This window comes from Natrix helvetica (assembly GCF_964273705.1).
Source record: "Natrix helvetica genome assembly, chromosome: 8".
Lineage (NCBI taxonomy): Eukaryota > Metazoa > Chordata > Lepidosauria > Squamata > Natricidae > Natrix > Natrix helvetica.
In genome coordinates, this window is record NC_138559.1 from 11,009,254 (window position 1) to 11,037,144 (window position 27,891).

Here is a 27,891-nt window from a genome sequence, read left to right on the forward strand (position 1 = left end):
ATACCTTTGACATGCCAGTTAAGCAGTCTCTTCCTTCTGGCTCCCAAGTCATTCCCAATCATAGTGTTGGGAGAACCAGCAAAGATCAGAGGCAGGTAGTCCTCAATCCAGGGGTGGGTTTCTGTCGGTTCTAACCAGTTCGCTAGAATAGGTTCCACATCTAGTGTGCCGTTTAGAACCGGTTCCACATCTAGCGTGCCATTTAGAACTGGTTCCAACACCCCCTCGATCGCTCCCCCAGGCCCCGCCCATCTGGTCGCTGCTGGTCCGTTTGTCCCCCCCCCATCTGCACCATGCCTTTAAGAGCCCTATAGAGAGCCCTTGGCTCTCTATTGCTGCCTGCCAAGGAGGTGAGTAAGCTCTTTGCTGGCGCAGCAGCTTTTGGCGCTAATGGGGATTGGGTTTCAAGCGTGACAGCCCCCGCCACTTCTGAACATCTATTGCAGTTGCGAGGAGCCGATGAGAGTGCGGAGAAGAGCGCGAAGGTTCTTGGTGCTCCGGGAAGCCACAAAAGTGGTTGGAAGATGCACGCGCCTTGGTTTAGCCTCCCTGGACATCGCAGCAGCAGTCCCAAGCGCGCCGATCTCAGCGTTTTTTGCATTGGGGCGTGCTGCAACAGGGAATGAGTGAAGACTTTTTCCCGCCAGCGCAAAGGACTTCCCCGGACTTGCTTGCTGAGAAGGGGGTGATGGGCCCACACCTCCGCCACCAGCAATCCGGAAAAGGTTCCCTGTAGAATTTTATCCAGTTCTTGTGGCTCCTTATAAAATCCATCCCTTTCTCTGTCTTTTTTATACCTTGCTGTATTTGTAAATACGGCCACCAGCCTATATCTATTCCCTCGTCTTTCAATTCTTGTCTTGTTTCTAGTCTTTCTTAGTTATCTAATATTTCTTCATATCTTATTAGCTTGTTGATGTCCAATATGTTCGGGTATATCAGAGCTTCCATGGTGGATAGCCAGATTGGAATTTTGTTTTAATGTTTTGTTTTAATTTTTAACCATATTTGAAGTAGAGCTTTTCTAATTAAATGTTTTTTGGAAATAGCTGTGGGTTTTATCCTTCCCATCCCAGATAAAGGCATGCCAACCCCGTTCCAAATTGTAACCTTCTATTGTTAGTAATCTTCTGGTTTTTTTAGATTGATTCAGCCCCTTATCCAAGTAAGAGTTGCTGCTTGATAATAAAGCGCCCAATCAGGAAGTCCAAATCCTCCTTTTTCTCTACTGTCCTGAAACAATTTTAATTTAATTTATGGTTTTTTTTCCTGGCCAGATAAATTGTGCAATTAGTTTATTTAAATATATGAAAACATTTTTCCCTAGGCTAATTGGTACCATTTAAAATAAAAATATGACTTTTGGTAGGATATTCATTTTTACAATAGTGATTCTTCCCATTAATAATATTTGTAGTTTCCTCCAATTTTTCAAATCCTTCTTAATTTTCTGAATCATTTTATTGTAATTATCTTACTTAATAGTTAAGCATTTTCCCGTCAGCCAAATTCCTAAATATTTTACTTTTTTTATTATCTGCATTTCCATGTTTTCCTCTAATTCTTGCTTTTTTTTTTTTTGGTGAAATTCTTCGGAATGATCTTTGTTTTGTTCTTGTTCATTTTAAGTCCCACTACCCTACCAAATTCCTCTATTTTTTTGATTAATTTAATTTCTGATTTTAATGGTTCCTCTAATATAAATACCATATTGTCCGTGAATGTCTGTGTTTTATATTCCTCTTTTTTATCTTTAATCCCATTATTTCTTGATTGTTTCTAACTTCTATTAATAGAACTTCCAGTGTTAATATAAATAATAAAGGTGATAATGGACATCTTTGTCTCACTTCTTTCCATATTTTAAATTCTTCTGTAGTGTCACTATTTATTATCACTTCTGCTGTCTGGGCCAAATATATTTATTCTATCATCTTTATAAAGTTTTCTCCAAATCTCATCATTTTTAACTGTGTGATAATGAACTGCCAATTTAAATTGACAAAGGTCTTTTTGGTGTCTAAAAAGACCAGTGAAACCGGTTTCCCTGGATTCTCTTCATAGTATTCTAGTGTGTTTATAATTATCCTCATATTATTTTTTTAACTGGTGTTTTGGTAAGAAGCTGTTTTGATCTGTGTGAATGATTTCATTTAATAGTTTTTTTTTATTCACTCTGACATTATTGATGTAAAGATTTTATAGTCTGCGTTCAGTAAAGAAATTGGCCTGTAATTTTTTATTTGTTGATAGTCCGAATCTTCTTTGGGTATCAATGTTATATATTCTTCCCTCCATGATTTTGGTAGCTTCGCTTCTATAAGTGCTTCATGAAATAAATCTAAGATCACTGTTTCTATCTGGTCTTGTGTGGCTTTATAAAATTCTACAGGTATACCATCTGGGCCCGGTGTTTTATTATGTTTTTGTCTCCTCAGTGTTTCTTTTCATTCCATCATTGTGAATTTTTTTTGTTTAGATTTCTCTTCTTTCTTCCTCAATTTCATTTAGATTCTTTTTTATTTAAGTATTGTTTGATGTTGTCGTGCAATATGTTTTCTTTGCTGTATAGTTTCTCGAAAAAATTCTGTACATTTTTCCCCTCATTTCGGTATTGTATGTTTCCTCTTTCATCTTGTAAGTAGTGTATTATTCTTGAAAAGAATTCCTAATCATCTGCATTTCGATAATAAACTAGGTTTGCCTAGCTGCCTCACTAATGAATATGCTAGACCACAATATAGCCTGGTTTATTGGATTGTGTGAATCAGACTATTGTGATATCCTGTTTCCCATGTTATCCTCCAGCACTCATCATCACTCCATGCAGAAGCATACACAATGGTTGAATTTTATTTCTTTTCCTTTTGCTATTTATTTGAGTGGTTGACATGTTTCTTTTTGGCCCTCCCAAAGCAATGTCTCCAGTTAGACTCCCAGTTATCAAACACCAATTAGCAAATTTCATACGCAAAAAATTAACCTGAATTTTGGTACTATGCTCCACCAGAAAAGGATTCCATTCCTCACTGATAACTGAATAACTGTTCTAGATGTGAAAATGGTAGAACTTTTCTTTCCTTTTCTTGTGAAGGGAGTTCTATAATCTTGGAAGCTGGGAAGGTTAACGATTATGAAGTAGTATATCCACAAAAAATCCCTCCATTGCCCCAAAATAAAATTGAGCAGCGTGAGCATAAGGTAAGAAATAATCTTCATTGCATCAACTAATTTATTGATAAACCTGACCCTAAATTTTGCTCCAGATTTATATTGAGCAAAGTTAGAATTAAAACTCTACTACTTTCACAATTTTGCCATGTGGTTCTTAGGACAAATGTCCCTGAAACTCCCACTATATTTATTGGCCATTTTAAAGTTAAAATTGTTCTGTTTTGTAAAGGAAAATTACTACAAAATCACATATTTGTCAAAGTTCATAGAATGTGAAAAGTGATGATGGGAGAAGGTTATAATTTGGACTGATCACCTGTTTCATCTTTAGATTGGATCTAATCCTAGTCCAACCCTTAAAGACCTTATGAATAATAATTTCATAGATGGATTTATACAGAAAGCTGTAAGTAAAGATGACATACAATAAGTCTCGTAAGACTTTAAACTTCTGAAAATCAATTTCACTTTGATTAAAAATCTGCCAAATTGCAGAAGTCTGAGAAAAACTCCATGCATACCTATATCAAGATTTGCACTTAACATGGTTTCAGTGAAATTTATACAGCCCTAATTTTTCATGGGAGCGAAGAATTCTACTGGGCAGAATTATTACCTCAGGATAAATACTTGTTGTCAGCCAACAGAGCTTTTGGTATTCCTTTGCTGCCATCTATCTATCATCTGAATTTTTGCATTGCAATCTACCGTATTTTTCAGAGTATAAACACACCTTTTTCCTCAAAAAAGAGAGTGAAAATCTGGGTGCATCTTCTATACTGAATGCAACATTTTTGTATACCAAAACCCCGCTCTTTGCAAAAATGTATGTGCAGAGGTTTTGGGAGGCTTGCAAAGTGCTCTTGGGGAGGGCAAAAACAAGAAACAAAAGGCCACTTTTGCTCACTCCCCCCCCCCCCACAACCCTCAGGAGTACTCTACAAGCCTTCCAAAGTCTCTGCAATCCCTGTACTTTTTTTGCAAAAAAATGAGGTGTGCAAAAGGTTTGGGATGCCCGCAGAGTGCAAAAACTTTTTAAAAAAATTTACTTCTTCAAAACCATTGTGTGTCTTATATTCCAGTGCAACTTATACTCCAAAAAATGCAGTATGTGCCTACAAATTTATTTATTAAACCGATTTACAGTATATGACCACAACATATGACCAATTGCACACAATTGAGAAGACTCCTGGCAACTTAAAATATTAAAATTTCATCACGCGAATAGGTTACTATCATAAAGTGTTTGGAAATGCCTAGACAGACAGGGGGGAAGGATCAAGCAGGGAATTTGCCTTGAATCATTGCAGAATTGCAACAGACCCAGGACTGAAACACACCACACAAACAAAGTTCCATGGAACCTATCTAACTGTTAGTTTAAACTCTACACATATAAATCTGGTCACTTGTGCCTGACACAAAGTTACTATTAATGGGTAACTTCAAGAGAGTTCTTTCTTTTTATGGTCTTGACTCATTTTTCATAAAAGATGATGGGCAGCTTTGACAATTGAGAACCGTGAGATATGAAAATATCCTTTCTAGCTTCCCAGAATGCATCACTTTAAAATATAGAAGTGGTGAAGATGATGTAGTAGTTACAGCTGAGAGTTGGAACTAAAGACTAGATACCAGTATATCCTCAGCCATGGAAGCCACTGGATGACTTTTGTCTCAGTCTCTATGTCCCAGCCAAACCTCATTCGTCAGGATGTTGAATTAAAGAAGGAGGTCTTGAACTTATGCAAGAAAGTTAAATTTAATTTAAGAAGATTTTACAGTGCCTTTCAAGCATCAGATGAAATATTCCAAATCTAAAAATGAATTGGCTATGGCTCCCCATTTGACACAGGTGTTGAATTGATCAGAAGACAGGCTTAAGATACAGAAGGATCTTGACAAACTTGAACATTGGGCACTATCTAATACAATGAAATTCAATGGTGAAAAGAGTAAGGTTCTACATTTAGGCAACAAAAATGAAATGCACAGCTACAGTATAGGTGGTACCCGGCTCAATAGTAGTAACTGTGAGAGGGATCTTGGAGTCTTAGTGGACAACCATTTAAATATGAGCCAGCAGTGTGCAGCAGCTGCCAAAAAAGCCAACACAGTTCTAGGCTGCATCAACAGAGGGATAGAATCAAAGATCTTGTGAAGTGTTAAGACTACCTTGGTAAGGCCACACTTGGAATACTGCATTCGGTTTTGGTCACCATGATGTAAAAAGGATGTTGAGACTCTAGAAAGAGTGCAGAGAAGAGCAACAAAGATGATTAGGGGACTGGAGGCTAAAACATGAAGAACAGTTGCAGGAACTGGGTCTGTCTAGTTTAATGAAAAGAAGGACTAGGGGAAACATGATAGCAGTGTTCCAATATATCAGGGGTTGCCACAAAGAAGAGGGAGTCAAACTATTCTCCAAAGCACCTGAGGGCAGAACAAGAAGCAGTGGGTGGAAACCATAATCAAGGAGAGAAGCAACTTAGAACTGAGGAGAAATTTCCTGAGAGTTAAAACAATTAATCAGTGGAACAGAAGTTGCCTCCAGACGTTGTGAATTCCCCAACACTGGAAGTCTTTAAGAAGATGTTGGATAGCCATTTGTCTGAAACAGTATAGGGTTTCCTGTCTAGGCAGGGGGTTGGACTCGAAGATCTCCAAGGTCCCTTCCAACTCTGCTATTGTATTGTATTAAGTCCTAACAGGCACTAAAAGTTCAGCACCTGCTGCTGTGGCCTAGAGATGGAGCTCTTGTCCTAACAATTAGGAGGTTGTGAGTTTGATCCTTGGTAGAGGCAGATGTAGGGTCTCCTGTTTGGGCAGGGCGTTGGACTAGATGACCTGCAGCAAAGTCCCTTCCAACTCTATTAATCTGTTAGAAGGTACACATTTTATTTGTCTTTTTGTTTGTGTTTTTTAAAAATGAACACTGAACTCTTTGCATTTCAGGTGAACTATGAAGATTCCATTAAATATGAATTTAAAATGAATGGAAAGCCAGTGGTCCTTCACCTAGAAAAAAATAAGTATGTTAACTCAGAAGTTCTCTTAACTTTGCTAAGAGAAGGTTAAAAATGTATATCCTTGGACATAATTCTATAGAAATAATATCTGTATTGCTAAGTTTGGGAAATTTAGTTTAAATGTTACTATATCAGTGAAGTAGATATATTTATTTGAATCAATTAATTAAGTCTTAGCCCAAAACTGAGAATTTTATATTCCTGCTTTCACTGCTACTCTGCTTGAATGTAACAATTCTAAATAAAGCTGAGCCACTCAAAGCTCATAAACCTCTGGACCTTGAATTATCAAGCTAATTATGAAATGTTACAGAGCAGTGGTGCGTTTCCATTATTTTTACTACTGGTTTTCTTGTGCATGCATGACACTTCTGCACATACGCAAAAGCATTCAGGTGGGTGGGCAGAGACTCCTGTCACCATCACTCCACGTCTGTTACATAGATTTTAAAATGATTACTTATGCATGAATGATGCTCCACAGACAATGCATCAATCTGTATGCTTCCTAACACCCTGATATTGCTGCTCAGTTTATATCAGAGCGTAAATGTTGGAGCATCAGTCATGAAACCACCTTTGACACCAAACAATATCCTTAAAATGCCATTATACAGTAATTGTAGACTGAATATGCAATTGCCTCTTAAATTCCTACTTAATTCCTAATATAAATAATGCTTGCTAAGTAACGTCTTCTTTGCATTCTTTCCAGAGGACTTTTTTCCAAAGATTACACCGAGACTCATTATTCTCCCGATGGCAGAGAAATTACAACAAGCCCTCCGGTTGAGGTAATATTCAGAGTGTCTTAGTTTTAGGAAATAAATTGAGAGGAATATTTGAGCACCATATTCCAAATATGCATATTAAAATCAGACAGAGCCTGACCCCACCAGCTGTTATATCACAGCAGTAACATGCTTCGTTAGATCCACTGCCACCTCCACCAAAATTGATTTAAAAGTGAATCCTCTGCTTCCAAAAATTGTCCACTTGTGACTTAGTATCTTCAAAGGTCATACCAACTACTCTTTTCTTGGTTGTAACAGAAATCTGTGGGTTTTAATTTCTACATGACACTTCTCCTAGAACAGTGGTCGGCAAGCCGCGGCTCGCGAGCCACAAGCGGCTCTTTACACATTTTAATGCGGCTCTTCTGTGTGCCGGATTATTATCCTCCCTAATCATTGTGGATCGAAAAGAAAAAAGGGAAAGGGGCGCTTGTTTTGAAGCGCCCGCTCCCCTCCCTCCTCTCGGGCACTTCAAAACAAGCGCCTCTTTCCCTTTTTTCTTTTCGATCCACAATGATTCGGGAGGATCCTGAAGTCGGGCGGGGACGAGAAGCGAGGAGGCAGAAAAAGAAACGCAGGCTAAGGAGCTTCCCCCCCCGCCTCCTCCCAGCAAAAATCTAACCGGGGAGCCGGGCGGGCAGTAGCAAATTAGCCGATCACGCTGCGTGATCAGCTAATTTGCTACTGCCCGCCGGCTCCCTGATAAGATTTTTGTGTGGGGGGGGGGGAGAAGCTCCTTGCCTCCGTCTCTTTTTCTCCCTCCTCGCTTCCTGGGGCTCCACCAATGGGGGAGCAAGGCCCGCCCAGCGCCAGGCTTTGGGCTAACACAGAGGTCTGCAAAGTTGCTGTTTTAAGACTGGTGGACTTCAATTCTCAGAATTCTGGGAGTTGAAGTCCACCAGTCTTAAGAGCCAATTTTGCAGATCCCTGCCTGGGCTAATATGATTGATGCCCTTGGTGGACTTCAACTCTCAGAATTCTGGGAGTTGAAGTCCACCAGTCTTAAGAGCCAATTTTGCAGATCCCTGGGCTAATATGATTGATGCCCTTGGTGGACTTCAATTCTCAGAATTCTGGGAGTTGAAGTCCATAAGTCTTCAAGCTGTCAGGTTTGAAGACCCTGGGTTTTTTTTCTAAAGGGTTAGGGGTGCAAGGGTCTTGCAACTTGACAGCTTTAAGACTTGCATGCTTCAATGCCAGAGTTTCTGAGCCAACATGACTGGAGGAGGAATTCTGGGAGTTGAAGTCCACAAGTCTTCAAGCTGTCAGGTTTGAAGACCCCTTGGGGTTTTTTTCCTAAAGGGTTAGGGATGCAAGGATCTTGTAACTTGACAGCTTTAAGACTTGCGTGCTTCAAATGCCAGAGTTTATTGAAACTAAAAACAGTGTACCATCCTATGTATTTTCGGTTTTAAAAGTGTGGCTCTCAAAATAAATTTCAATCGTGGTTTTGGTGAGATTTGGCTCAGTTGAAAAAAAAGGTTGCCCACCACTGTCCTAGAAGATGCTAGGAATCAAATTTCAACACCAGATGGAGTCTTCCTGGTTATATGTGCATCTTTTACATAGTTTTACTGTAGCATATTTATATCTTTGATGTGTTTCTGAAAGTTTTTATTGTGTGGGTTCAAGGAAATAACAATTAATTGGTAACATTAATAAATGTGGAGTTTTTCCTACATTATGATAAGAGTTTAGTACATAGTTTGAGAGTTTCTTCAGCAAATCCTGTGGTGCAGCATTGGGTTGACCTCCAATAAGAAGAGTTGGTTGAGAAATGGGCTTCATACTTGAACAGAACATTTTATAGTCCTTTGTTGAGCGTCTTTCCAAAGTTTCTTAGCATTTTGCCACCAGTGATACTCCCCCTGCAGTGTGACTTCCTTTGATGGAGACTTGTGTTTATCCTATGTTCATTTTGGAATAATCAATTCAAAGCAGATTTTCTGTCCTCCTCAATCAAAATATTTTGAACAAGGTGCTTATTGCTCATAGTTTCATTAATGTTGTGGAATATATTGGAATTGCACTTCTGCTCATCAAATCACACTGCAAACAAGATTTAACTATTGTAGTCCTCTTGCCTCCATACAGGATCACTGCTACTATCATGGACGCATCCAGAATGACATTGACTCAACAGCAGTCATCAATGCATGTGACGGATTGAAGTAAGATAGTGTCTTATCTTTTGTTTATTTTATTAAGAATGAAAATATTATTACTGCTCTTGGAATTGTCATATTAAAAAAGAGCATCAGTTTTTCATGCAAAGCAATTGGGTGTGATCCAAGATATCTGCAGGATTCATAAAGACTTTGGATACCAAGAGAGCTGCTGCCAGCCAGTAGACACAGTAGGGAGCTAAATCAGATCTGTCTAGATGAGCTTTAAAGTCCATGTCTCCTTTGTATATGGGAGCGGTTGTTGCAGGGGGAAAAAAGATAGGTAGGTTTCAGATTGTGCACCTTGCTAGAAAGTGTTTCCAACAGAAGGAAAATACAAAAAAACCCACCCCAAACTAACCCCCCCCCCCAAAAAAAAACATTTGAGCTGAGACTGTGTCCATACAAAGAAGGACTAATAAAAACATTGGAACAGAATAGAATAACAAGAGAATGACAGAATGATAGAAAAACATAGTTGGAAGGAACCTCGAGGTCTTCTTGTCCACCATTCTGGAGAAATAGTTGTCCAATCTCTTCTTAAAAGCCTGCAGTGATGCTTCCACCAATTTCCACTAGGAGGCACTAGTTAATTCCATTAGTTAATTGTTCTCACTGTCATAAAATTTCTTTTTAGTTCTAGGTTGCTTCATTGGTTGATAAGTTTGCTAAGTTTCTCTGTTACTTCTTGTCTTGCCCTTAAGATACTTTGGGGAATAAGTTACCCTCCTCTTTGTGACATCTCTTAAATATTGGACAATTGTTATTATGTCACCCATAGTTCTTGTCTTCATTATCTCCATCATTCATCATATGTTTTAGCCTCCAGCTCCCTGTTTTTCTGCACTCTTAGTCTGGATTTTATTCATGTTGTTCTCTGCATTGCAAACTAAACCTGTTTGAAAGATTCAGTTTTTGTATAAAATTTTATTTTATTACCTAAAATTAAATTAAAATATTTGGTGTGTGTGTGTGTGTGTATCGTAAATATGGCATATAATATTTTAAGTTTAAGTTTACCTTATTGTCATTGCACCTCGTACATTATAATTATAAAAATAAAACACAAACATCCTTCACATTCTATACATTAGGACTGAAAACCCCTGATATTGCATTGATACTGCAGCATATCATAATTTTATGAAATAAAATTTTACGTAAAAATTGAATCTTTCAAACAGGTTTAGTCTTCATACAAATATTGTGCAGATATTTCATGGTTAGATTGAGAACGTTGAGTTGGTTAGTTAACAATTGGTTATCCATTAGGGGTCCCGTACACTCTGTGTATTGATTTTTTGCAGACATTTTGTTACCCAAGTAGGTAACATCATTAGTGCAGTTTAGCCCTGAAATACAAATTGTCTTTTATTGATTATCCACCTTTAATCATCCTATTCATAAAGAGCCTACAATTTTTCTTACAGAGGACATTTCAACTATCAAGGTGAGACGTACCTTATTGAACCCTTGAAGCTTTCTGACAGTGAAGCCCATGCAGTCTACAAATATGAAAATGTAGAAAAAGAGGATCAGACCCCCAACATCTGTGGGGTCACCAGCACCAGTTGGAAATCAAATGGACCCATCAAAAAGGCCTCTCAATTATCTACTACTCCTGAAGAAGTAAGTCTCATTAACCTTCAAGTATATAACATGGTTTGAGAACAGGGATACATTTATTTGTTTCTAAAATGTAAAGCAAAAGATAATTTCTCTGGAAGTGATTAGAAAGAATTCATAGGAAAGAAACCTCCATTTCTGAAATTCCATTTCAGCCATGCTGAAGAATAAGATGGAAATTTAATGAAAATAAAATACATATTCCAGATATATAACATTTTCCACGATCATGCAAATTTAGTTTGGAGAGTTGGTTCAAAATGGATTTAATTGAATCTTAACTTTGTAAATCAGTTTTTAAAAAGTAATCAAATGATCAAATTGGATGCCACTTTTATGCATGCATAGAGGACTTGGGATAGGGGAGAAACTCTCTGAAATGTTAAAACAATGTGTTGAGATGTCTAATAAGACCTAATAATCATAATCTTGTCTCAATTTTCCAATTTGATTTGAATCTAGTTAGATTGAAGTAATGATGGAATCAAAACTAATAAATTGAATCTGGTCACAGATAATCCTCATATTCCCAATGTTTTCCTCCATTATTGGAGGCAGAATAAAATTGAAGACAAAATATTGCATCTAAAATCACAGTTTCTAATTTCATTTGGTGGCAGAAATTGAAACTGGATGAAACATATCCGGACGTTCAAAACCTCGACTTCTTTTGTTAAAATGTGATAGTCTTGGAGCAATAGTAGTTGTTACAGTGCAATCCCAAAATGCGAATGCAATCGCCAGAATTGATTATGAAGACTTGAAGGCTTGATTGATGGCTTTAGTATTTATGGCAAGCTGTCCTTATGTTTTGTAGTCACCTTCACATCTTGAATGTTCTAGTCTCAATGTCAGGTCATGGTCACCTTATTCAACCTGGATCTTGTGCAACAGGGTTAAGAAGGTGGCTGTCAGACAGCAAGGAAAGAAATTGCCCCATGGAATTGGCAATCTGACCTTGCAGTTCCATATGCCGAAAAAGCACGGATACATTTTCCTATGGAAAGAAGGAAGTAATGCACTTCATGTGGTTCAAATCTTAGCCATAAGGGTAGTTCCTGAGCAGTTTGGGTAGGTTAATGTGGACGATGCCACAGGAACTCAGGAGGGAGGGGCTTTTTCTTTCCCAGGGAAATACAAGTAGCAGAAATTTTGACAGGCTGAAAAATAGGTCCAAAAAGTGATTTCTTCATTTGCTTGTTTCTATGCCAAAATGGATGCAATTGGAAACAAATGCCATGCTACATTATGTACAAAGGAAATATTTCATGCCATGACAAAATCTCTCTCTATAAATGTCTTCTTCAAAAAGAACCTAATATTTCTGAAACTCCAAGGACTCTGACCTGGAAGTAAAACATGCAGATTTTTGACTATATGATGACCTGTTGGCTGCAGGGAGTAACATGTCTAAAAAAATTTTTTGTTTACTGTTCTGTTTAGAAAAATAACTTCTTGGAAGATCCAAAATATATTGAGCTTTACATAGTTGCAGACAATGCATTGGTAAGTATCCTGGATAGCATTTCATTTTCTTTCTGCATTGTGCAAAGATTTTTCTTTCTGTCTTTTTTTACATAACATTCAAACTGGAGTGCATCTTAAAATGTGCTTTATAATAAACTTTGATAATCATTTTTGTTATTACAGTCAAATGTTTAAGAGATTTTTGACATTTAACTACGTTCTAATTTGCACATTAGTCCTCCCAGGACTCCATCTAAATGTTAATTATATTTTATTCAGAAATGCCAAGATCAGGGAATTGAATACAGAGAAGATAAATGAAATTTTGAAATGGAGAAAAGAGTAAAAGGGAATCATCATACATTTCTTCTACTTGGTCAATCTAGCATTTTAAAATTCACGAGGAGAATTTTGAATTAGTGGGTAGATAGGCAAATCTGGGTGTTTTACTTTTCCTTATTTTTTCTTTTATTTCAAAACTATTACATTCAAGTAGGTTTTTATTTAGATATAAATATATATTTTGTCATCCATGCCTGCCAGTATATTTTTTTTATTTATACTTTTGCTTGAGATGCAATTTTAAGATAAGTTTCCTGAGCAGAAAAAATTGATTTATTTTTATTAATATACACATTTGAAATTGATTTCCTCCTTATGTGTACCTGTGCCCGTGTGAATTTCATTTTTTTGCCGAATTTCAATAGATTGTTTCAAGAAATCATAATTATACAGTGTTAATGTTCATAGTATCTCTCAAATTAAATCTTTTCCCCCACCATATTAAATCTATTTCTCGAATAGAAGCTAATCCTTGGCTAACAGAGAAGAAAGATCCACATTTGACTTAACCAATCTCTTTTGCAGCAATGCAGCATTTGCAGTAAAATAACTCTTTTTGGCTTTCTCTGACTATGTGCAAATTTTTTTTCCCCAGCAAAAAAAAAAAAAAAAAAAAAAAGATTCATGAGCTGAAAAATAGACCATGAATTCCCAGACATCAGTTTAAGCTTTCCCCTTTATACTATTGCAAAAGGGAAAATTTTATCCACGCAATTTTCAAGGAAATTGGTCTCAGGTTGATGTCATTAAAATTCAGGTTCCTCCTCCTTAGCAGGGTGACTAGTGATATTCTGTTATGAAGTTATTGACTGCAAAAATATAGGCTCTTTATTCTGCAATAAAACATATTTCACTGTGGAGATATAATATGATTTTTTTGTGAATTCAGTGATTTCCCATCAAACCTGATACATCTTGCAAATTTGCAAAGATTCCTTCATGTGTTATTCAGCTTAGTGGTGCTCCTTGTCCCCAATACTGCTTAGTTAGTACTATAATTTTAAAACATTTTCAAATTTGTTTCATTACATTGGACGGAGGAAGTTGATTGGAAAGGTAATTTATAAAAGCATTCTTGCTTTGGGAAATGTTATGTGGGGATGCCCTTTCCACAGACTAGACAATGGTGAAGGTGAGGGAGAGGGTGGAATTTAATTGTCCAAGTTGACAATACATGAAGAATCACCTGGATAGTAAATAATGATTATCTCACACATTCCTGAACATGGAAATATAGCATTCATTTAAGGAAAGCATTTCAGTAGGTTGACCAACATTTTCTCCAACCAGGAGGAAATACCATGTAGGGTGCTGAAAAATTAATAACATTAATATATTAATGGCACAAATGTAGGTTGAAAAATAATCAGAAATGAAAAGAAATCATTGGACATCTTGGATATAAAACTATTTTGTCCAAATCAGCAAATTCTATTTTTTAAAAATCTCTTTCTTTCCTTGACAATTTTATTTCTCTCTCATCCTCAATCCCTTCAATCCCATAATTATGGTCTCTTCTTAGCTTTTTTGTCTTTTCTGTAGTTCAATAAGTACAGCGGCAACACCACTATTATAAGGAAGAGGACGTTTGGTATGATCAACTTTATAAATGTGGTAAGAAAACTTGGCAATTTTTTTTTCTGTTTTGGGATTTTATTCACACAACAAAATTAATGAGATAAGGTGACTCAGGAGACTGACTTTTACAAGAATGCTAACTTTTCTGGCTTTGAGTGCACCAAAACTCCATCATTTGGTAAGCTGGTGATTCAGCATGGAAGCCTAACTCAGAAAATGGGTTAGTTTAGTAACTAGGTTAATAAGCCTCTTATGTGAATACAGCCACTGTGTTGGGAGGATGTAAGTCTAAAACTGTTGCAAGAATTCAATCAGTGCTACATCTCTGTAGCTAGATCCTTTCAGGGCTGTGGTCAATCTTCTGAATTTGGAGATTAGGCAGAAATGGACAGAGTAAGCCTAGTCCAAACTCAACTGATTACGAAGATGATCCCTGAGAAGAAAGCAGGAGAGGCGAACCCAGTTTGAGTTGGATTGTGGCATTTAGGAGAAGATCCACTCATATTGTCTCTGCTTCTATCCTATTAGCCTTGTTGACATCTTCACTGTTGATCATCAGTTAGAATCAGGGAGACAATGGGAACATCAATGGGTGAAATCTCCCTTTACTCCTCCTCCTCCTCTTCTGTTCTTGATTAAAGAGAATCATAACCTTGTTCTTCTTTATCATTTTATTTATTTCTTCTGCTTAATAATTTTTATTGTTCTTTAATATGTGGAGTCCTCGATGCTGTCTGAGTTTGGTGGTTTCCTTGCAGATATTTTGTTACCTGACTAAACATCAAGTAAACCACCAGGCTCCGAGAGCACCAAGGAGTCCCTCCTCCCAGTTCAACCCTGAGCTTCATTGATTCTCTTTTATTGATTCCCAAATTTCATTGTCCCATAGAGGCCAATGTGAGTTGCCTTTCGGTCTTGAAATGGTTCTCACAGTTTACTTCTGTTTGAGTTTCTCATTGATGCTGTGTTCATTGACAGGTTTATAAAGCTTTGGGAATTCACGTAGTATTGATTGGCTTAGAAATTTGGTGCGACGGAGATAAGATTGTGGTCAGTGCAACAGAGGACAATTTGTTCTCCTTTGCAGTATGGAGAGCAACAGATCTGCTGAAACGCAAAAGGAATGACAACACACAGCTACTCACGTATGTCTCATTGTGGAGAGAGGGAAAGAGGGGGGCAGGGAGTGGAGGATTATGAGAAAGTTAGTGTTTGCACAGAACTTCCTCTCTGGGTTGCATGCCTTAAACCATGTGCAAATTATATTCTGGGTCAAAATCAACCATTTTTTTCTTATACGAGAATTAGTCTTAAGCAGGGCTTGAATGGTTGCAGGTCAAAAACCCAGCTTGATTTCATTTCACCCGAGTCTAAATTGAAACTCAAATGATTAACAACTTTAATGACAACTTTAAAGTGCGTCTAGATGTCAATATTTTAGAAGACGGAGGGAGCTACCTGTGGCCCAGAGAACTTTAATCTCTGCTTTGAAAGTCACAAAAATGGTCTTTTGGCATATGTAGAACGATGTAGTTAGAAGCTAGAAGAAAGCCAGGATCTATTTTTCTTCCCATTTCCAATATTTATCAGTAACAAACCAGACTTCTTGGTTTATAATAGCAGCATTTCCTCCAAATGTTCTCAGAATGAAACTTCAAGTGAAAAAATGAAGAAAGCCAAGTCAATTAATATCAATTATGGGCCTAATTAACATAATTATTTGAACTAAATTGGTGAAGATCTCCAAGAATAAATTAAAAAAATAAAACATTGGGTAACACTTGAAATTGATAAATGTATTGGCTTACAGCTATAATATATTGGACAAATAACAATTCTGTTATGAGCAATCCTCAGATGGAGAGCAAAACAAAGTGAATATAAAATAAAATAATAATTCATTTTATTTTCCCACAAGTATTTATTTCAGTTATCACTCAATCTTCTTTTCCAAGCTCAATTAATCTTTAATAACACCACAGCTAAATTGATAGAAGAAACTTATTTTTTAAAGAAACCCACGTTTGGGGTTTTCACTGTACATCTTCTATGAACTTTGTCCTCCTCATTGCTTTCTTATAGGGGTGTTGAGATGGATGGAGGAAATTTAGGATACGCTCCCCTTAGAAGCATGTGTGATTCTTGGACATCTGTGGGAATTGTTCAGGTTGGTAGAAGTTATACCCATTACAAGTTTGGCTTAATGAAAATTTATATACAGGCATATAATCTCTAAATTACTAAATGGAAAAAAGAGTAAACCTTCTTGCTTTGAAAGTTTCTTACAAGCTGTGGTGGAACAGTGCTTACAATGCATTATTGCAGGCATGCTCTGCCCACTGCCAGGAGTTTGATCCTGGCTGCCTCAAGGGTGCCTTCCATCCTTCTGAGGTTGGTAAAATGACGACCCAATGTGCTGACTCTGTAAACTGTTTAGAAAGTCCTGTAAAACATCATGAAGTGATAAGTCTAAGAGCTTTTGCTATTTGAACAAAGAAACTGTTTTTTCCCCCAGGAAATACAATCACAGCTTTGCAAATTATTAAACTATTTTTCTAACTCGTTAGAAAGTGCTTGAGCAAAGTTGTTAGCTCAGTGCTAGATGGATTCACTTTTGATTTCGTGCAGACTAAAAACAAACAAAGCATTCTCTTTTCTTCAGGATCATTCCGAAGATGTTAGTTTGGTTGGGTCTACAATGGCCCATGAGATCGGTCATAATGTGGGCATGGAGCATGATGCAAATTCCTGCACTTGCAAGGGTGGTCCATGCATTATGGCTGCTTCGGGAGGGTAAGTATTCAGGGGGAAAAATAATAATGTTTTTCCAATCAAATTACATTTCAATAGTTGCAATTAAATGTTAAAGGAAGGATGCTAAGAGCTTAAAAAATAAAATGGTCTGAGAGTTACACAACAGTGGGGTTTGGCCATATGTGTGTCACTTCACCACGTGTAATTAAAATTGGTTGTATTTAAAATGATCAGACTGCTCTCAACAATTGAAGACCCATCCATCAGTAGCTTCCTCCAAAGCACAAGAGTTTAGAGAAATAGCATAGGAAGCTGTTCTGACCTTCCTCTTATACCAAAGCACTCCGAGACAAGGTCTCTGCAAGATGATTTACTTACACACAGACTAAACCTTGGCAGCAATCCAGTACAGATAACACCTTGGCAGCAATCCAGTACAGACAATACCTTGGCAGCAATCCAGCCTAACGAGGTATAACACAGACTTGAGAGCGTCTCCAGCTCCAGTAAATAAGTTGAATCCTGCAAAACAGCTTCCGGAAAGTCCTTCCTTAAATAGTTTGAGAGGAGCCTAATTACGATCACCTGAGTCCAATTAGCTCCTGTAACTGTTTAGCTGTTCTCTCTGTCTATCAGCTCTCCATTGCCGGGCATCCAGGAACGACTCCCTTGTCTCCTCCCCACGGCATGACGTCAGGAGCACACTCCCTTTGGCTTTCACCACTGCTCCATGCCTCAGGCGCCTCACTGTTGGAGTCTGGTTGCAGTTCCAACGGCTCCTGCTGGCCCACAACAGGAAGCATAGCCAAGAAAACAAAGATTAATAATTATGATAGATAAATAGAAGAAGTCAGTAAAGACTTTCCTACAGTGGGAAGAAGTTATAAGCAGAATGGAATAAAATGATTCTGAACCAGGCAACAGGTGGAAGAAAGAGATAAAGTAGCATCTTTTCCTGCCTCAACCCCTTTTCAAGACAGGAGAAATGTTCTGTCTCGCTCATATATTGCAGCCTGCTGAAATCAACAGGTAGCAATGTACAGGTAGTCCTTGACTGTAACCTGGTCCTTGCAGTTACAACTGTCACAGCCTCCCCTCAGTCCCAGAATCAAAAGGCATGTGCCTGGAAGGCAGCATGTATTTATGATGGTTGCAGCATCTCATGAGACCATCATGTGCCACCCTCCAAGCTGTCTTCCGATATGCAAAGTCAGTGAAGGAAGCAGGAGTCCCTTAATGACTGTGTGATTCAAATAACATCTCCAGTGCTGCGCTTAACAACTTGTAATTGTACATTGAGGACTACCTGTGTTTTGTTGCTGTTCCGTGGTTAGGCTTTATTTCAATAAGAAAGAAAAGGGAAGGGGAAGAGGATGGGATGGAATGGGAAGAAAGGAAAGGAGAGGAGAGGAGGAAAAGACAGGAAAGAAGTGAAGTGAAGTTGCTAAGTTATCAGGAATTGTCTACTGCAACCTCATGGGGTGAGGTCCATGGTAGATAGTTTAAGGTTGAAGCTGTGCAGTTTACAGGGTGTAATAATGGAGTCAGATAGAGCAGTCATTGACAGGTAGGACATTGTAGCAGACAATTTTGTGTACTATGCTTAGGTCCGACTGCAGGCGGTGCAGTTCCAGTTTTTCCAAGCCCAAAATTTTGATCCTGGTGTCATAAGGGATTCTATTCCGAGTAGAGGAGTGGAGTGCTTTTCTCGTGAAATACCTCTGGACCCACCTGATCTTATTAATGTCTGATTTACAGCATGGTTCCAGGCAGATGAGCTGTATTTGAGAATTGGTCTAGCAAACATTTTGTATGCACTAGTTACCACTACAATGTCGTGAAATACCTCTGGACCCACCTGATCTTATTAATGTCTGATTTACAGCATGGTTCCAGGCAGATGAGCTGTATTTGAGAATTGGTCTAGCAAACATTTTGTATGCACTAGTTACCACTACAATGTTGCTGGAGAAGAAGCTTCCCAAAATTAGGTTAACAACTTTTAAAGCTTTTTTGGCTGTTACAATGGGTTCCAGGGCTTGGATCGTTTGAGATGAGGTCTCCTAGGTCATTGACAGAGAGAGGGTCATCTACAAGGTCATTTCCACCCAATTTGTATTTGGTGTTCTGATTTTTATTGCCAATGTGTAGGACAGAGCATTTGTGAGTTGAGATTTGGAGTTACCAATTGCGTAACCATTCTGACACACAGCTTATTTTTCGGAGTATAAGACGCAACTTTTTACCAAAAAAAGAGCATGGAAATCTGAGTGCATCTTATACTCCGAATGTAGGCCCACCCAATCTGTGTGTCACATTTTTGGGTGGTTCCCGCTGGCGGCAATCCTCACTTCCACTCGGATTTTGATAGCTTTTAATCCATTTAAAACAAACCCTATCACCCTTTGCATATTTAACTAGAGGGGTGGGGTGGGGTATGATTTTCATGGGGGCAGAAGAGAGACTGGGCACTGAAGACTCCACTCCCAAGATGCCCATCTTCCTACCTATAAGCGTAGGTACCTACCTATGAGTCTTTAAGTTTGGCGTTTATGAAATTATAGAAGGCTCAGGTGGATTTTGAGTATAACAGTCCAATAAATATATTAACTTTTCCTTTGCCTTAAAACATTCATTTGTTATAAAAATGAAACAATATAAGAAAAGAAAAATTCCACTGTTTTTCCTTCAATTATATTACTGCCCTTCCACAGAGAGGCTGACTAAAAATGAAAATGAAAGGCAGCATACTAGATACAAGAAGTAGCCTGAGCAACTAACATCACATGGAGTTCTGATTGAAAATTTTGTTTTGTTAAAAAAGAAAAAAAAAGTTAATGGGGTTAAAACTGAAAGAGCATAATCTAGCAGTTAGATACAGGGGTACAAAGAGTTATCTTAGTTATTTTATTAGCTTTAGAGAAAAATCACTGCATTTGTTCATGAATCATTTTTCCCTATCTTATATGCTTTTGCAATGAATTATGTATCTGTCCCAATATGGACGATGTCATGATCTTTTCTTCACCTTTACAGAGACGAACTTGCCCTGCAGTTCAGCTCTTGCAGTTTAATGGATTATGAGGACTATATGATGACTGAGACCCCACAATGTGTTATCAACAAACCCTTGAACACAGATATTCTTCAAAATGCAGTTTGTGGGAATTCTTATGTGGAGGAGGGTGAAGAATGTGACTGTGGCACTCCAGAGGTAAGTTCTTTTTTTAATGAATAAGGATAATTCCAAGACGTTTCTCAACAATGGGAATCCTTGCCAAATCATCTGGCTTTCTAAGTGGTATCCAAGAGGTTGGATTGTGAGTAGCATAGGTGTACGTCCTCAATGTTCATGGATGTGTGAATTGGTTTCTTCGATTTGGGAAACCAGTTGTAGAGGTTAAGACTTGATACCTTGCTACTCTGTTGGGAAGACAATTCAGTTTTAAAAACAGCTGATTTATCACTGCAAGAATATCCTTCCCTGCTGAAAACCCTTACATTACTTCACATTATTACTTCACATGATTTGTCTCACAGTTTTCTTGAGCTGCTTCCTACACCTTAACCTGTGGAAGCAATTGGGGCATGGCAAGCATCTCAAGAAGAATAACTTCAACCCATTTTCTCCCCACTCTAAAGATAAATGGGGAGAAACCTATTTCTAGGCATGAAAGACACTGTTAATAAAGGTAGTGTTAATACCCATGGTTGGTGAATCTTTTCTGGACAACTCCAAAGGCTGGCATCCTGAGTAGAAAATGGCTCAGAATAAGGAAGAGATTAGGATGGCAGATTATGAAGGTTTTACAATCAGGAGGTGAGGATATTTTTATTTGTTTTATTCTTTTCACATAGGAAATATCCGATAAGTATCTTTCATGTAGCTATGCTATCAGCCGTTTGCAATAACAAACCCCCAGGCTGTTCTTTGTCACATTCATTTGCCAGCATGGACCCATAAAAGGAAACACATGACAGAAGTATCCTTTTCCCTCTTCAAAAGAGACCAATTAAAAGAGACTAGGAAGTGAACCCTATGATGTCATTTCATATGTTTTGATTTTCAGGAATGTGCAAATGAGTGCTGTGATGCTGCAACATGTAAACTGAAACCTGGAGCAAAGTGTGCAGAAGGGGCATGTTGTGAGAAATGCCAGGTAAGGCTTTTATATTCATAACACTAGGAGGGATTTTATCCTGCTCCTTACTACTAATATGAAAATGTGATCTCTCTGCTTACTGTGATCAAAAGCATTTTAATTCTATTCCCATCCCTTCTTCCAGTTTATTTGACCCTTATGAAAATATCCATAGGGAGGACAGTTTAACAAAATAACACCATTGTCTCAGTCTAAATTGCATTCCTTTGGCATCTTACATCAAGTCTGTGAAAATAATTCATATTCTTCTTTGAGTTTGCATGGAAACCCAATTTAAATAAGGGTGGACAAAGTTTAGGACTGATGTCCTAACTCAGTTTCCTGACTTTCTGGAAGGTTGAAGGAGGTCTCCAGTAATGCTTTGACATTTTTCTTTCTGAGATTTTAAAGGCAGAAATGGATTCTGGAAACTTTTAGAGGTCAAATTACTTCTTTTACAACCCTTACATTCTCCATCTCCTCTCCACAGCCCTCAATTCAGCTATTCTGGTGGTACCTCCTGAAGGGGCTGGAGGGCCATGAAGAGAGAGATGCAAGTTTCTCTTTCCTTCTTTATGGGATCCCAGTTGACTCTGTAATAAACTTGTTCAACAGAGGGTCCAAAACCTTATTGTTATACTTCCATCATACCAACAGAAATCAGCCACCTATTTTTCAGCACATGGCATGAAAATTCTATGAATGCTTCTGCCCATGTAAGGAAATGAAAATATACCATGCACACATTCATCAATTAATGTTCTGCTGATTTTCATGAGAGCCCATTGAGTTTTCATTGATGTTCATGGTCAGCCAACATGTAGCACTTGCATCTCATGGTGATCATTTTCTCACTGCAAATAGGGCTGGGACTTCTAGGCGTTATACACAACATCTAAATTCATGGAGCCCATCTATAACATGGCAGGGATGCCTTGCTTGGTAATCCTCAAGACAGATGAAGAGGAAGCTTTGAAATGTGTTGTGAATTGTGGTTTAGCTCTTTTAGCCCTAAGGCATTATAGCTGGAAGTGATTTTCATCTTCACCCACAGATTAAAGAAGCAGGAGCAGAATGCCGGAAGGCAAGAGATGACTGTGACTTACCTGAACTCTGCACTGGAAAATCTGCTGAGTGTCCCATCAATCGCTTTCAAAAGAATGGACACCCATGCCAAAACAACCAAGGTTACTGCTTCAGGGGGAACTGCCCCACTTTGGCAAACCAATGTACTGCTCTCTGGGGGCCTGGTAAGTCAACCTTAGGATTTCAGAATTATGGCATTGTAAAAAACAAGTTAGGCAATCTTTACTATTGAACAATTGGCCATAATAAATGATCCATTTCTGTTCTTTTGTGTCTATGTGTGCAAGTGACATAATTTTCCAATATTTTTTTATGGAGGGGTTAGAGCTCAGTCCTCCAGATCTTACGGTTTAGGTCCAATCATCCCTAGGGAACCTGGCCAATGGTCCATCTGGAGAGATGGGCTTCAGCCAAAGGATTTGGGGGGGGGGGGATTCTTACTACATTCCTAAATTGGACAAAGATATGAGAGAATATGTATGTGAACTGTAGCTGTGTATATGCCATTAATAGACTGCCATGTTGTATATTACAGCAACAGCTCAAAATCATTGCTCAATATTCTTTGTCACAATGGGCATCGTGAAGTAAGTCAAAATTCCTGGAAAAGCACAAAGAATAACACCAAGAACCTCTCATATGCTTAAAGGTTTATCCATATTCCCTTGTTTTTCTAAGAGTTAATTAGGGCAACTGTTTGATCCATCACTTTCTACTTCTCTGAATCAGAGATAATGGAGATTGAATATGGGACTATCTGCTAAGAGTATTAAAACTCTGTGATTGAAATTTTCTTTACATTTGGTTTAATAAAATAGGCATTGGGGATGTGATTCTTGCCACTGATCGCTCAGGATTTTAATGGCAGACTATCCCCAAATGAAGCTGAAATCTAGTTCCTCCTTTTCAAATAAAAGATATATTTTTCTGGAAACAGGAGAATTATATTGATTATCCATGGGTGGTGCAGTGAGGTGTTGCATATCGATTATAGAATGTCTCAAATATAATTTTAATTAAAAGGGTCAGGTGGCAACTGGGGGTGAATGGGAGTCCTGCTGCCATGTGACACACTCAGGTCTTGGTTCCTCACTCCTCTCTTGGTTCCTCACTCCCCTCTTACAGACGCAAAAGTGGCTCCAGATGAATGTTTTGAGAATAACAGGAATGGCGATAAATATGGCTACTGCAGAAAGGAAAACGATACAAACATTCCATGTGAACCAGAGTAAGCATTCTACATTATTTCCCGCTAGGATGATGATACAATCGAAGGATAACATAAGAAATGTTTTCAGATCCACATCTGTGGGAAGCTAACTCTCTCACCCGCTAAAACAACAGAAGTGTGAGCCTATTACTGAATGGCTAATTTTCCTGTGTTTTCCACCTTGGGTTTCAAGAAAGAGCACAAGTGGGCTATAATAGGAGGCTTTCTTTTTAAAAGATTGACTGAGAAAGAAAAGGTAATTCTTGACTTATATCTATTTGTTCAGTGACTATTCCGAGTTACAACAGCACTGAAAAAAGTCATTTACAACTGGTTCTTGCAGTTAGGACTGTCACAATGTTCCTATAGTCATGTGAAAGAAATTTGGGCACATGGTAACCAACTTGTATTTATGAGGGCTGAAGAACCATCTTAGCCCTTTGGGACTAATCCACACTAGTCCTTCTTGTTTCAGATCCAGTCAGCCAAACCTTTCAGTTGGCAGGGTCCAAAAGAAGAGCCTTTTCTTCTGTCCTCCCTCCCCCCACCCATATTCTCCCATCAGAGGTGAGGTCAGCCCCCATAGTTCTGGCCTAATGGGACAAAGCTTGGCTCTGTCCCTTGGTCTAGGCCTGACATGGGACTGCTAGGTTGAGGATGGCTGACCAGATAGAGAAAATTCTTTTCCCAACCTGCCCATCATCTTGATTTTTAAGTTTTCATCTTTTATTCTAATTTTAATCCTTTCTTTTTAACACTTGTTGACATTTTATTATATTGAAAGCTGCCCAGAGTCTTTGTATTAGTGAGAAAGGTAGCTTGCAAATTAATTAAGTAATTAATTTAACTGTTTGCAAATGAGAAAGGAACAGATCTCTCATTGATGAATTCTTTTTTTAAATAATTTTTTTATTATTATTTTGTTTTCAAAACAAACACAACACATAAAATCTTTTCTTTTTTTTTGCATACTGTAGAAAGTGTATCAGTTGGTTACAAAAGGCTTTCGTGCATCTCTTCCACAGTCATCAAGCATAATTCATATTAACTCAAGTGTTTTAATTCAGATATTTATACATGTTACCATCATCATACCTCCATTTACATTTGACTATAATTGTTTAAATGTCCTTCATCATAAAATATATCAAGATTTAAAACATAACCACATACTAGCATTTCATTTGCTATTTCTAAAATCCTCCAATAACACTAAATCTTTATGTTCTACTCTAGTTAAACATCCATAATATTCAATAACAAAATTTTCTAATCCTTCTTTCCAAATCATTATTTGCAATTTACATTCAATTTCCTTATGTTGTACCCATGCCTATATATAACTTATTATCATTATCCCTCCTTTATTTAACTATATTGTATATTATTACATTTCCCCCTAATATTCAAAACTTAACTATATCTAATTTAGTTCTATCTATCTATTTATTTATTTATTTATTTATTTATTTATTTATTTACTTACTTACTTACTTACTTACTTACTTATTTATTTATTTATCTTTATATTTAATCCAAAATGTTTTCTAATCTTCCTTTCATTGGTACCATTCAATATTCATATCCCATTATTACTTATCACGACACTACACATAGTATACATTATCATCATTATCAATTATTTGTTTAACTATATCTATTATCACTAAATTTCACTAAGTTTAGCTAGTTTTAAGTTATATTCTTCCATCTATCAACCTGTATCTTTCCAATAATGAGGCAATCTCATATCTTCTGCTGTTTGTGGTATCAGTCCTCTTATCTTCTCTTTAATCAACTTTGTATGGACTCCTCTTAGCAGCTCTTTGCTTATACGGTCTCTCTTGTAATTTCGATGCCCTTCTTCTGTTTCCTCAATCAGCTTATCTATAATTGTCAGTGGTGTTATCAAAACTATTGCTGAAAAGATTTCTCTCTTTAGGTCCATAAATTCTTTTATTTTTTCTTCTTCTGTATTTTGCCATCTGGAGTAAGTTTCCCCTCCATTTAATTCCTCTTTCAATATTCCACTCTTTCCATTTTCAGAGATGAACCAATCATCATAAATATCAACAGTTTTAATTTCTTTATAATCATTTTCCTCTTCATTTTTTTTTTTGAATTTTAACTGCCACTTTCTCCATTTGATGAATGTCTTCAACTTCCCCGTCATACTTTGCTGTTAAATGGACTAAATCATCCAACTTCTGCTCAATCCTCTCATGTGTATTTGATAGTTTCTATATTTCTGAAAATATATTTTGCAGACTTAAAGCCTCTTTCTCCAGCTGAGATGGCACCATTGTTTTCAACTATGTAAACACTGTTATTCTAATTTAGTAGCTTTTAATCACCGCTCTCTGGTTAGAAATACCTCAAAGGAACATCTGTTTCTTTTTATCTCTCTCTGTAAACATGCAATAAGACCTTGAGGTACCAGCCGAGATAGTCCGTGAAAAAAAGTAAATGTGTTTTGTTTCCGATACACAAAGCCTAATTTCCGCAGTGTTAGCCACAATGCCGCAAATTCTTTCCTTTTTAAAAAGAAAGTGTCTTTTTGTATTTCAAATTGAAGAGAAAGTCCAATTCTTAAATGAGTTAAAAAAACCTCCACAGTAATGACAGATGAGTTTTAGACCATAGGTTACAGAGAGTAATGAAAAAAGGAAAATAGAAGAGAGGAAGCTTAGTCTGTTCGTTTTAAAGGTCTTACATAAATTCCATCCATGAAGTTAGCATTGAGAAAGAAAAAAGATAACCCCGTCAAAAACCATTCCAAATTTAATTCCGCCACTTATTTCTTCTGTTCTCCAATTTAAATTATTTTAAGTTTTTTATAGGCAGTCACTCTTAAAACAATAAAATTTCCTCACCAGCTGGAAACACTTTCTCTTTCCATATCCTCCCATTTTGGAGCCAACTTCATCAACCAAATGGCTGGATTTTTTGTCACCAGCTTGAAGACTTTCTCTTGGATCAATCAGGGACTTTGCAATGTCTCTGAGATCAGCAAGACATATTCTTCCTGTTCACCATCTCTGTGGGACAGTTTAGGTCCATTTGGACCCACCAGTGGCAAAAGTGTCAACTGCAATCCCAGAGCATTGAGATTGTATGCTGTATCGTCGCGACTTCGGCCCTGCCTCCGATGAATTCTTGTTAATGAAAACAAATTGGCTTTTCCAGGAATATAAAATGTGGCAGACTCTACTGCACAGGTGGTACAGAAACACCTTCAGTTGGAGAAAATATCTTGTTTGGTTCATGCAAAGGCAGCTATCATGAAGTACTTGAAGACATTGGAATGGTTGATCCAATAACAACATGTGGAGAAGGAAAGGTTAGTAAAAGATTACCTCTAATTTGTGTGATCTAAAGTCTGATTCCACGGGGTGATCACTAAAATAATTTTGGAATGGATGATTTTGACAGCTAGTCTCGATTTTCCACACTTCTGTGAATCTAAGTAGAAGAAGAATATCCATCTAGCCTTTTTTGTTTTTGTTTTGTTTTTCTTCAAACAACAACTACAACAAATAAGTTGAATGTCTGTTTTTTTCTTCTAAGAACAAAGTGCCTGGCCGTCTCGGAGCCTTGTGCTTCTCCTTTGCAACACTTTCTGGACAGAGACAGTTCTTTCCCTTCACTTGTAGGGAAGGTGGAAGAGAGAAATGTGAAAATCAGGGCATAGCTGGTTGTGATCCAAAGGTCACCAGTTCAATGCAGCCCCTTAGAAGTGGTGAAGCAATTTGAAAGCTTATGTTAAAGGATCAGGAATCATTTCCCCTTGTCTTTTTATAAAGTATAGTATAAATATATAATACACAATATATAAACTGAACAAAGATTATTGAATATTTTGGTTTTATTTAGTTGTGTAGGAAAGCATTGTCTTACTGTATTGATAATCTTTGACTTTGACTTTCAGGTCTGTGACCTCGGGAAGTGTGTTGACATAAATACAGTTTTTGCATGAACTATTAGCTTCTCTCAAATTTGATTTTGGAGATCCTCCTTCCAGAAGTCTTCCTTTAAGTCCAAAGGAACCATTTACCTTCATTCTAATCATCAATCACTCTTAGCTTCTTGATGGTATCTAAAATATTTCTTCTCCCTATTTAATCCAACTCTCTTTTGCTGCAATTAAATCTTTTTCCTACCACAGAGCTCCAGGGGTATGTCCAACATCAGAAGCATATTTAATGTCAATTGGTCATTTTGTCCTTTGCCAATTGTAAATCATGTTTTATTTCAACTTGCCTTTTGAGCTGGAATATCCAAAGGCAATGCTTCTTGTTGCGAAATTTCATGCTGATTCCAAGATGTAACTGCTTTCATCAATAAACAATTCAAACACTGCATTTTATAAAGATTGGTCTTTCAAATCTTCAGAAGTAAACCGCAACAAGAATTTGCATGTAATCATGAGATGGTAAATCATCAGGTGAATTATCTACTGGCATTAAAGAGGCTGGGTTTATCTGATTCAGTCACCCAGAAAATTCAAAAGGTTGATAGCAT

At 37.5% G+C, this 27,891-nt stretch overlaps 2 protein-coding genes across 2 annotated transcripts in view; both read left to right on the forward strand.

Moving 5' to 3' along the window:
* LOC309395998 (zinc metalloproteinase-disintegrin-like protein H3) overlaps positions 1–27,891 on the forward strand; it is a gene marked incomplete at both ends in the record, with an annotated part of 69,946 nt that overhangs the window by 696 nt on the left and 41,359 nt on the right. The window lies entirely within an intron of this gene.
* On the forward strand, positions 12–27,340 carry LOC309395982 (zinc metalloproteinase-disintegrin-like ohanin; the record flags this gene model as incomplete). The annotated part of the gene is made up of 17 exons (XM_081960694.1): positions 12–95; positions 1,144–1,165; positions 3,095–3,201; positions 6,133–6,209; positions 6,922–7,000; positions 9,095–9,171; positions 10,596–10,794; positions 12,235–12,297; positions 14,143–14,214; positions 15,157–15,323; positions 16,261–16,345; positions 16,841–16,971; positions 19,969–20,146; positions 21,003–21,092; positions 22,129–22,324; positions 23,286–23,388; positions 27,299–27,340. The coding sequence occupies 17 exons, from the start codon at positions 12–14 to the stop codon at positions 27,327–27,329; spliced, it is 1,761 nt and encodes a 586-aa protein (XP_081816820.1). The 3' UTR covers positions 27,330–27,340.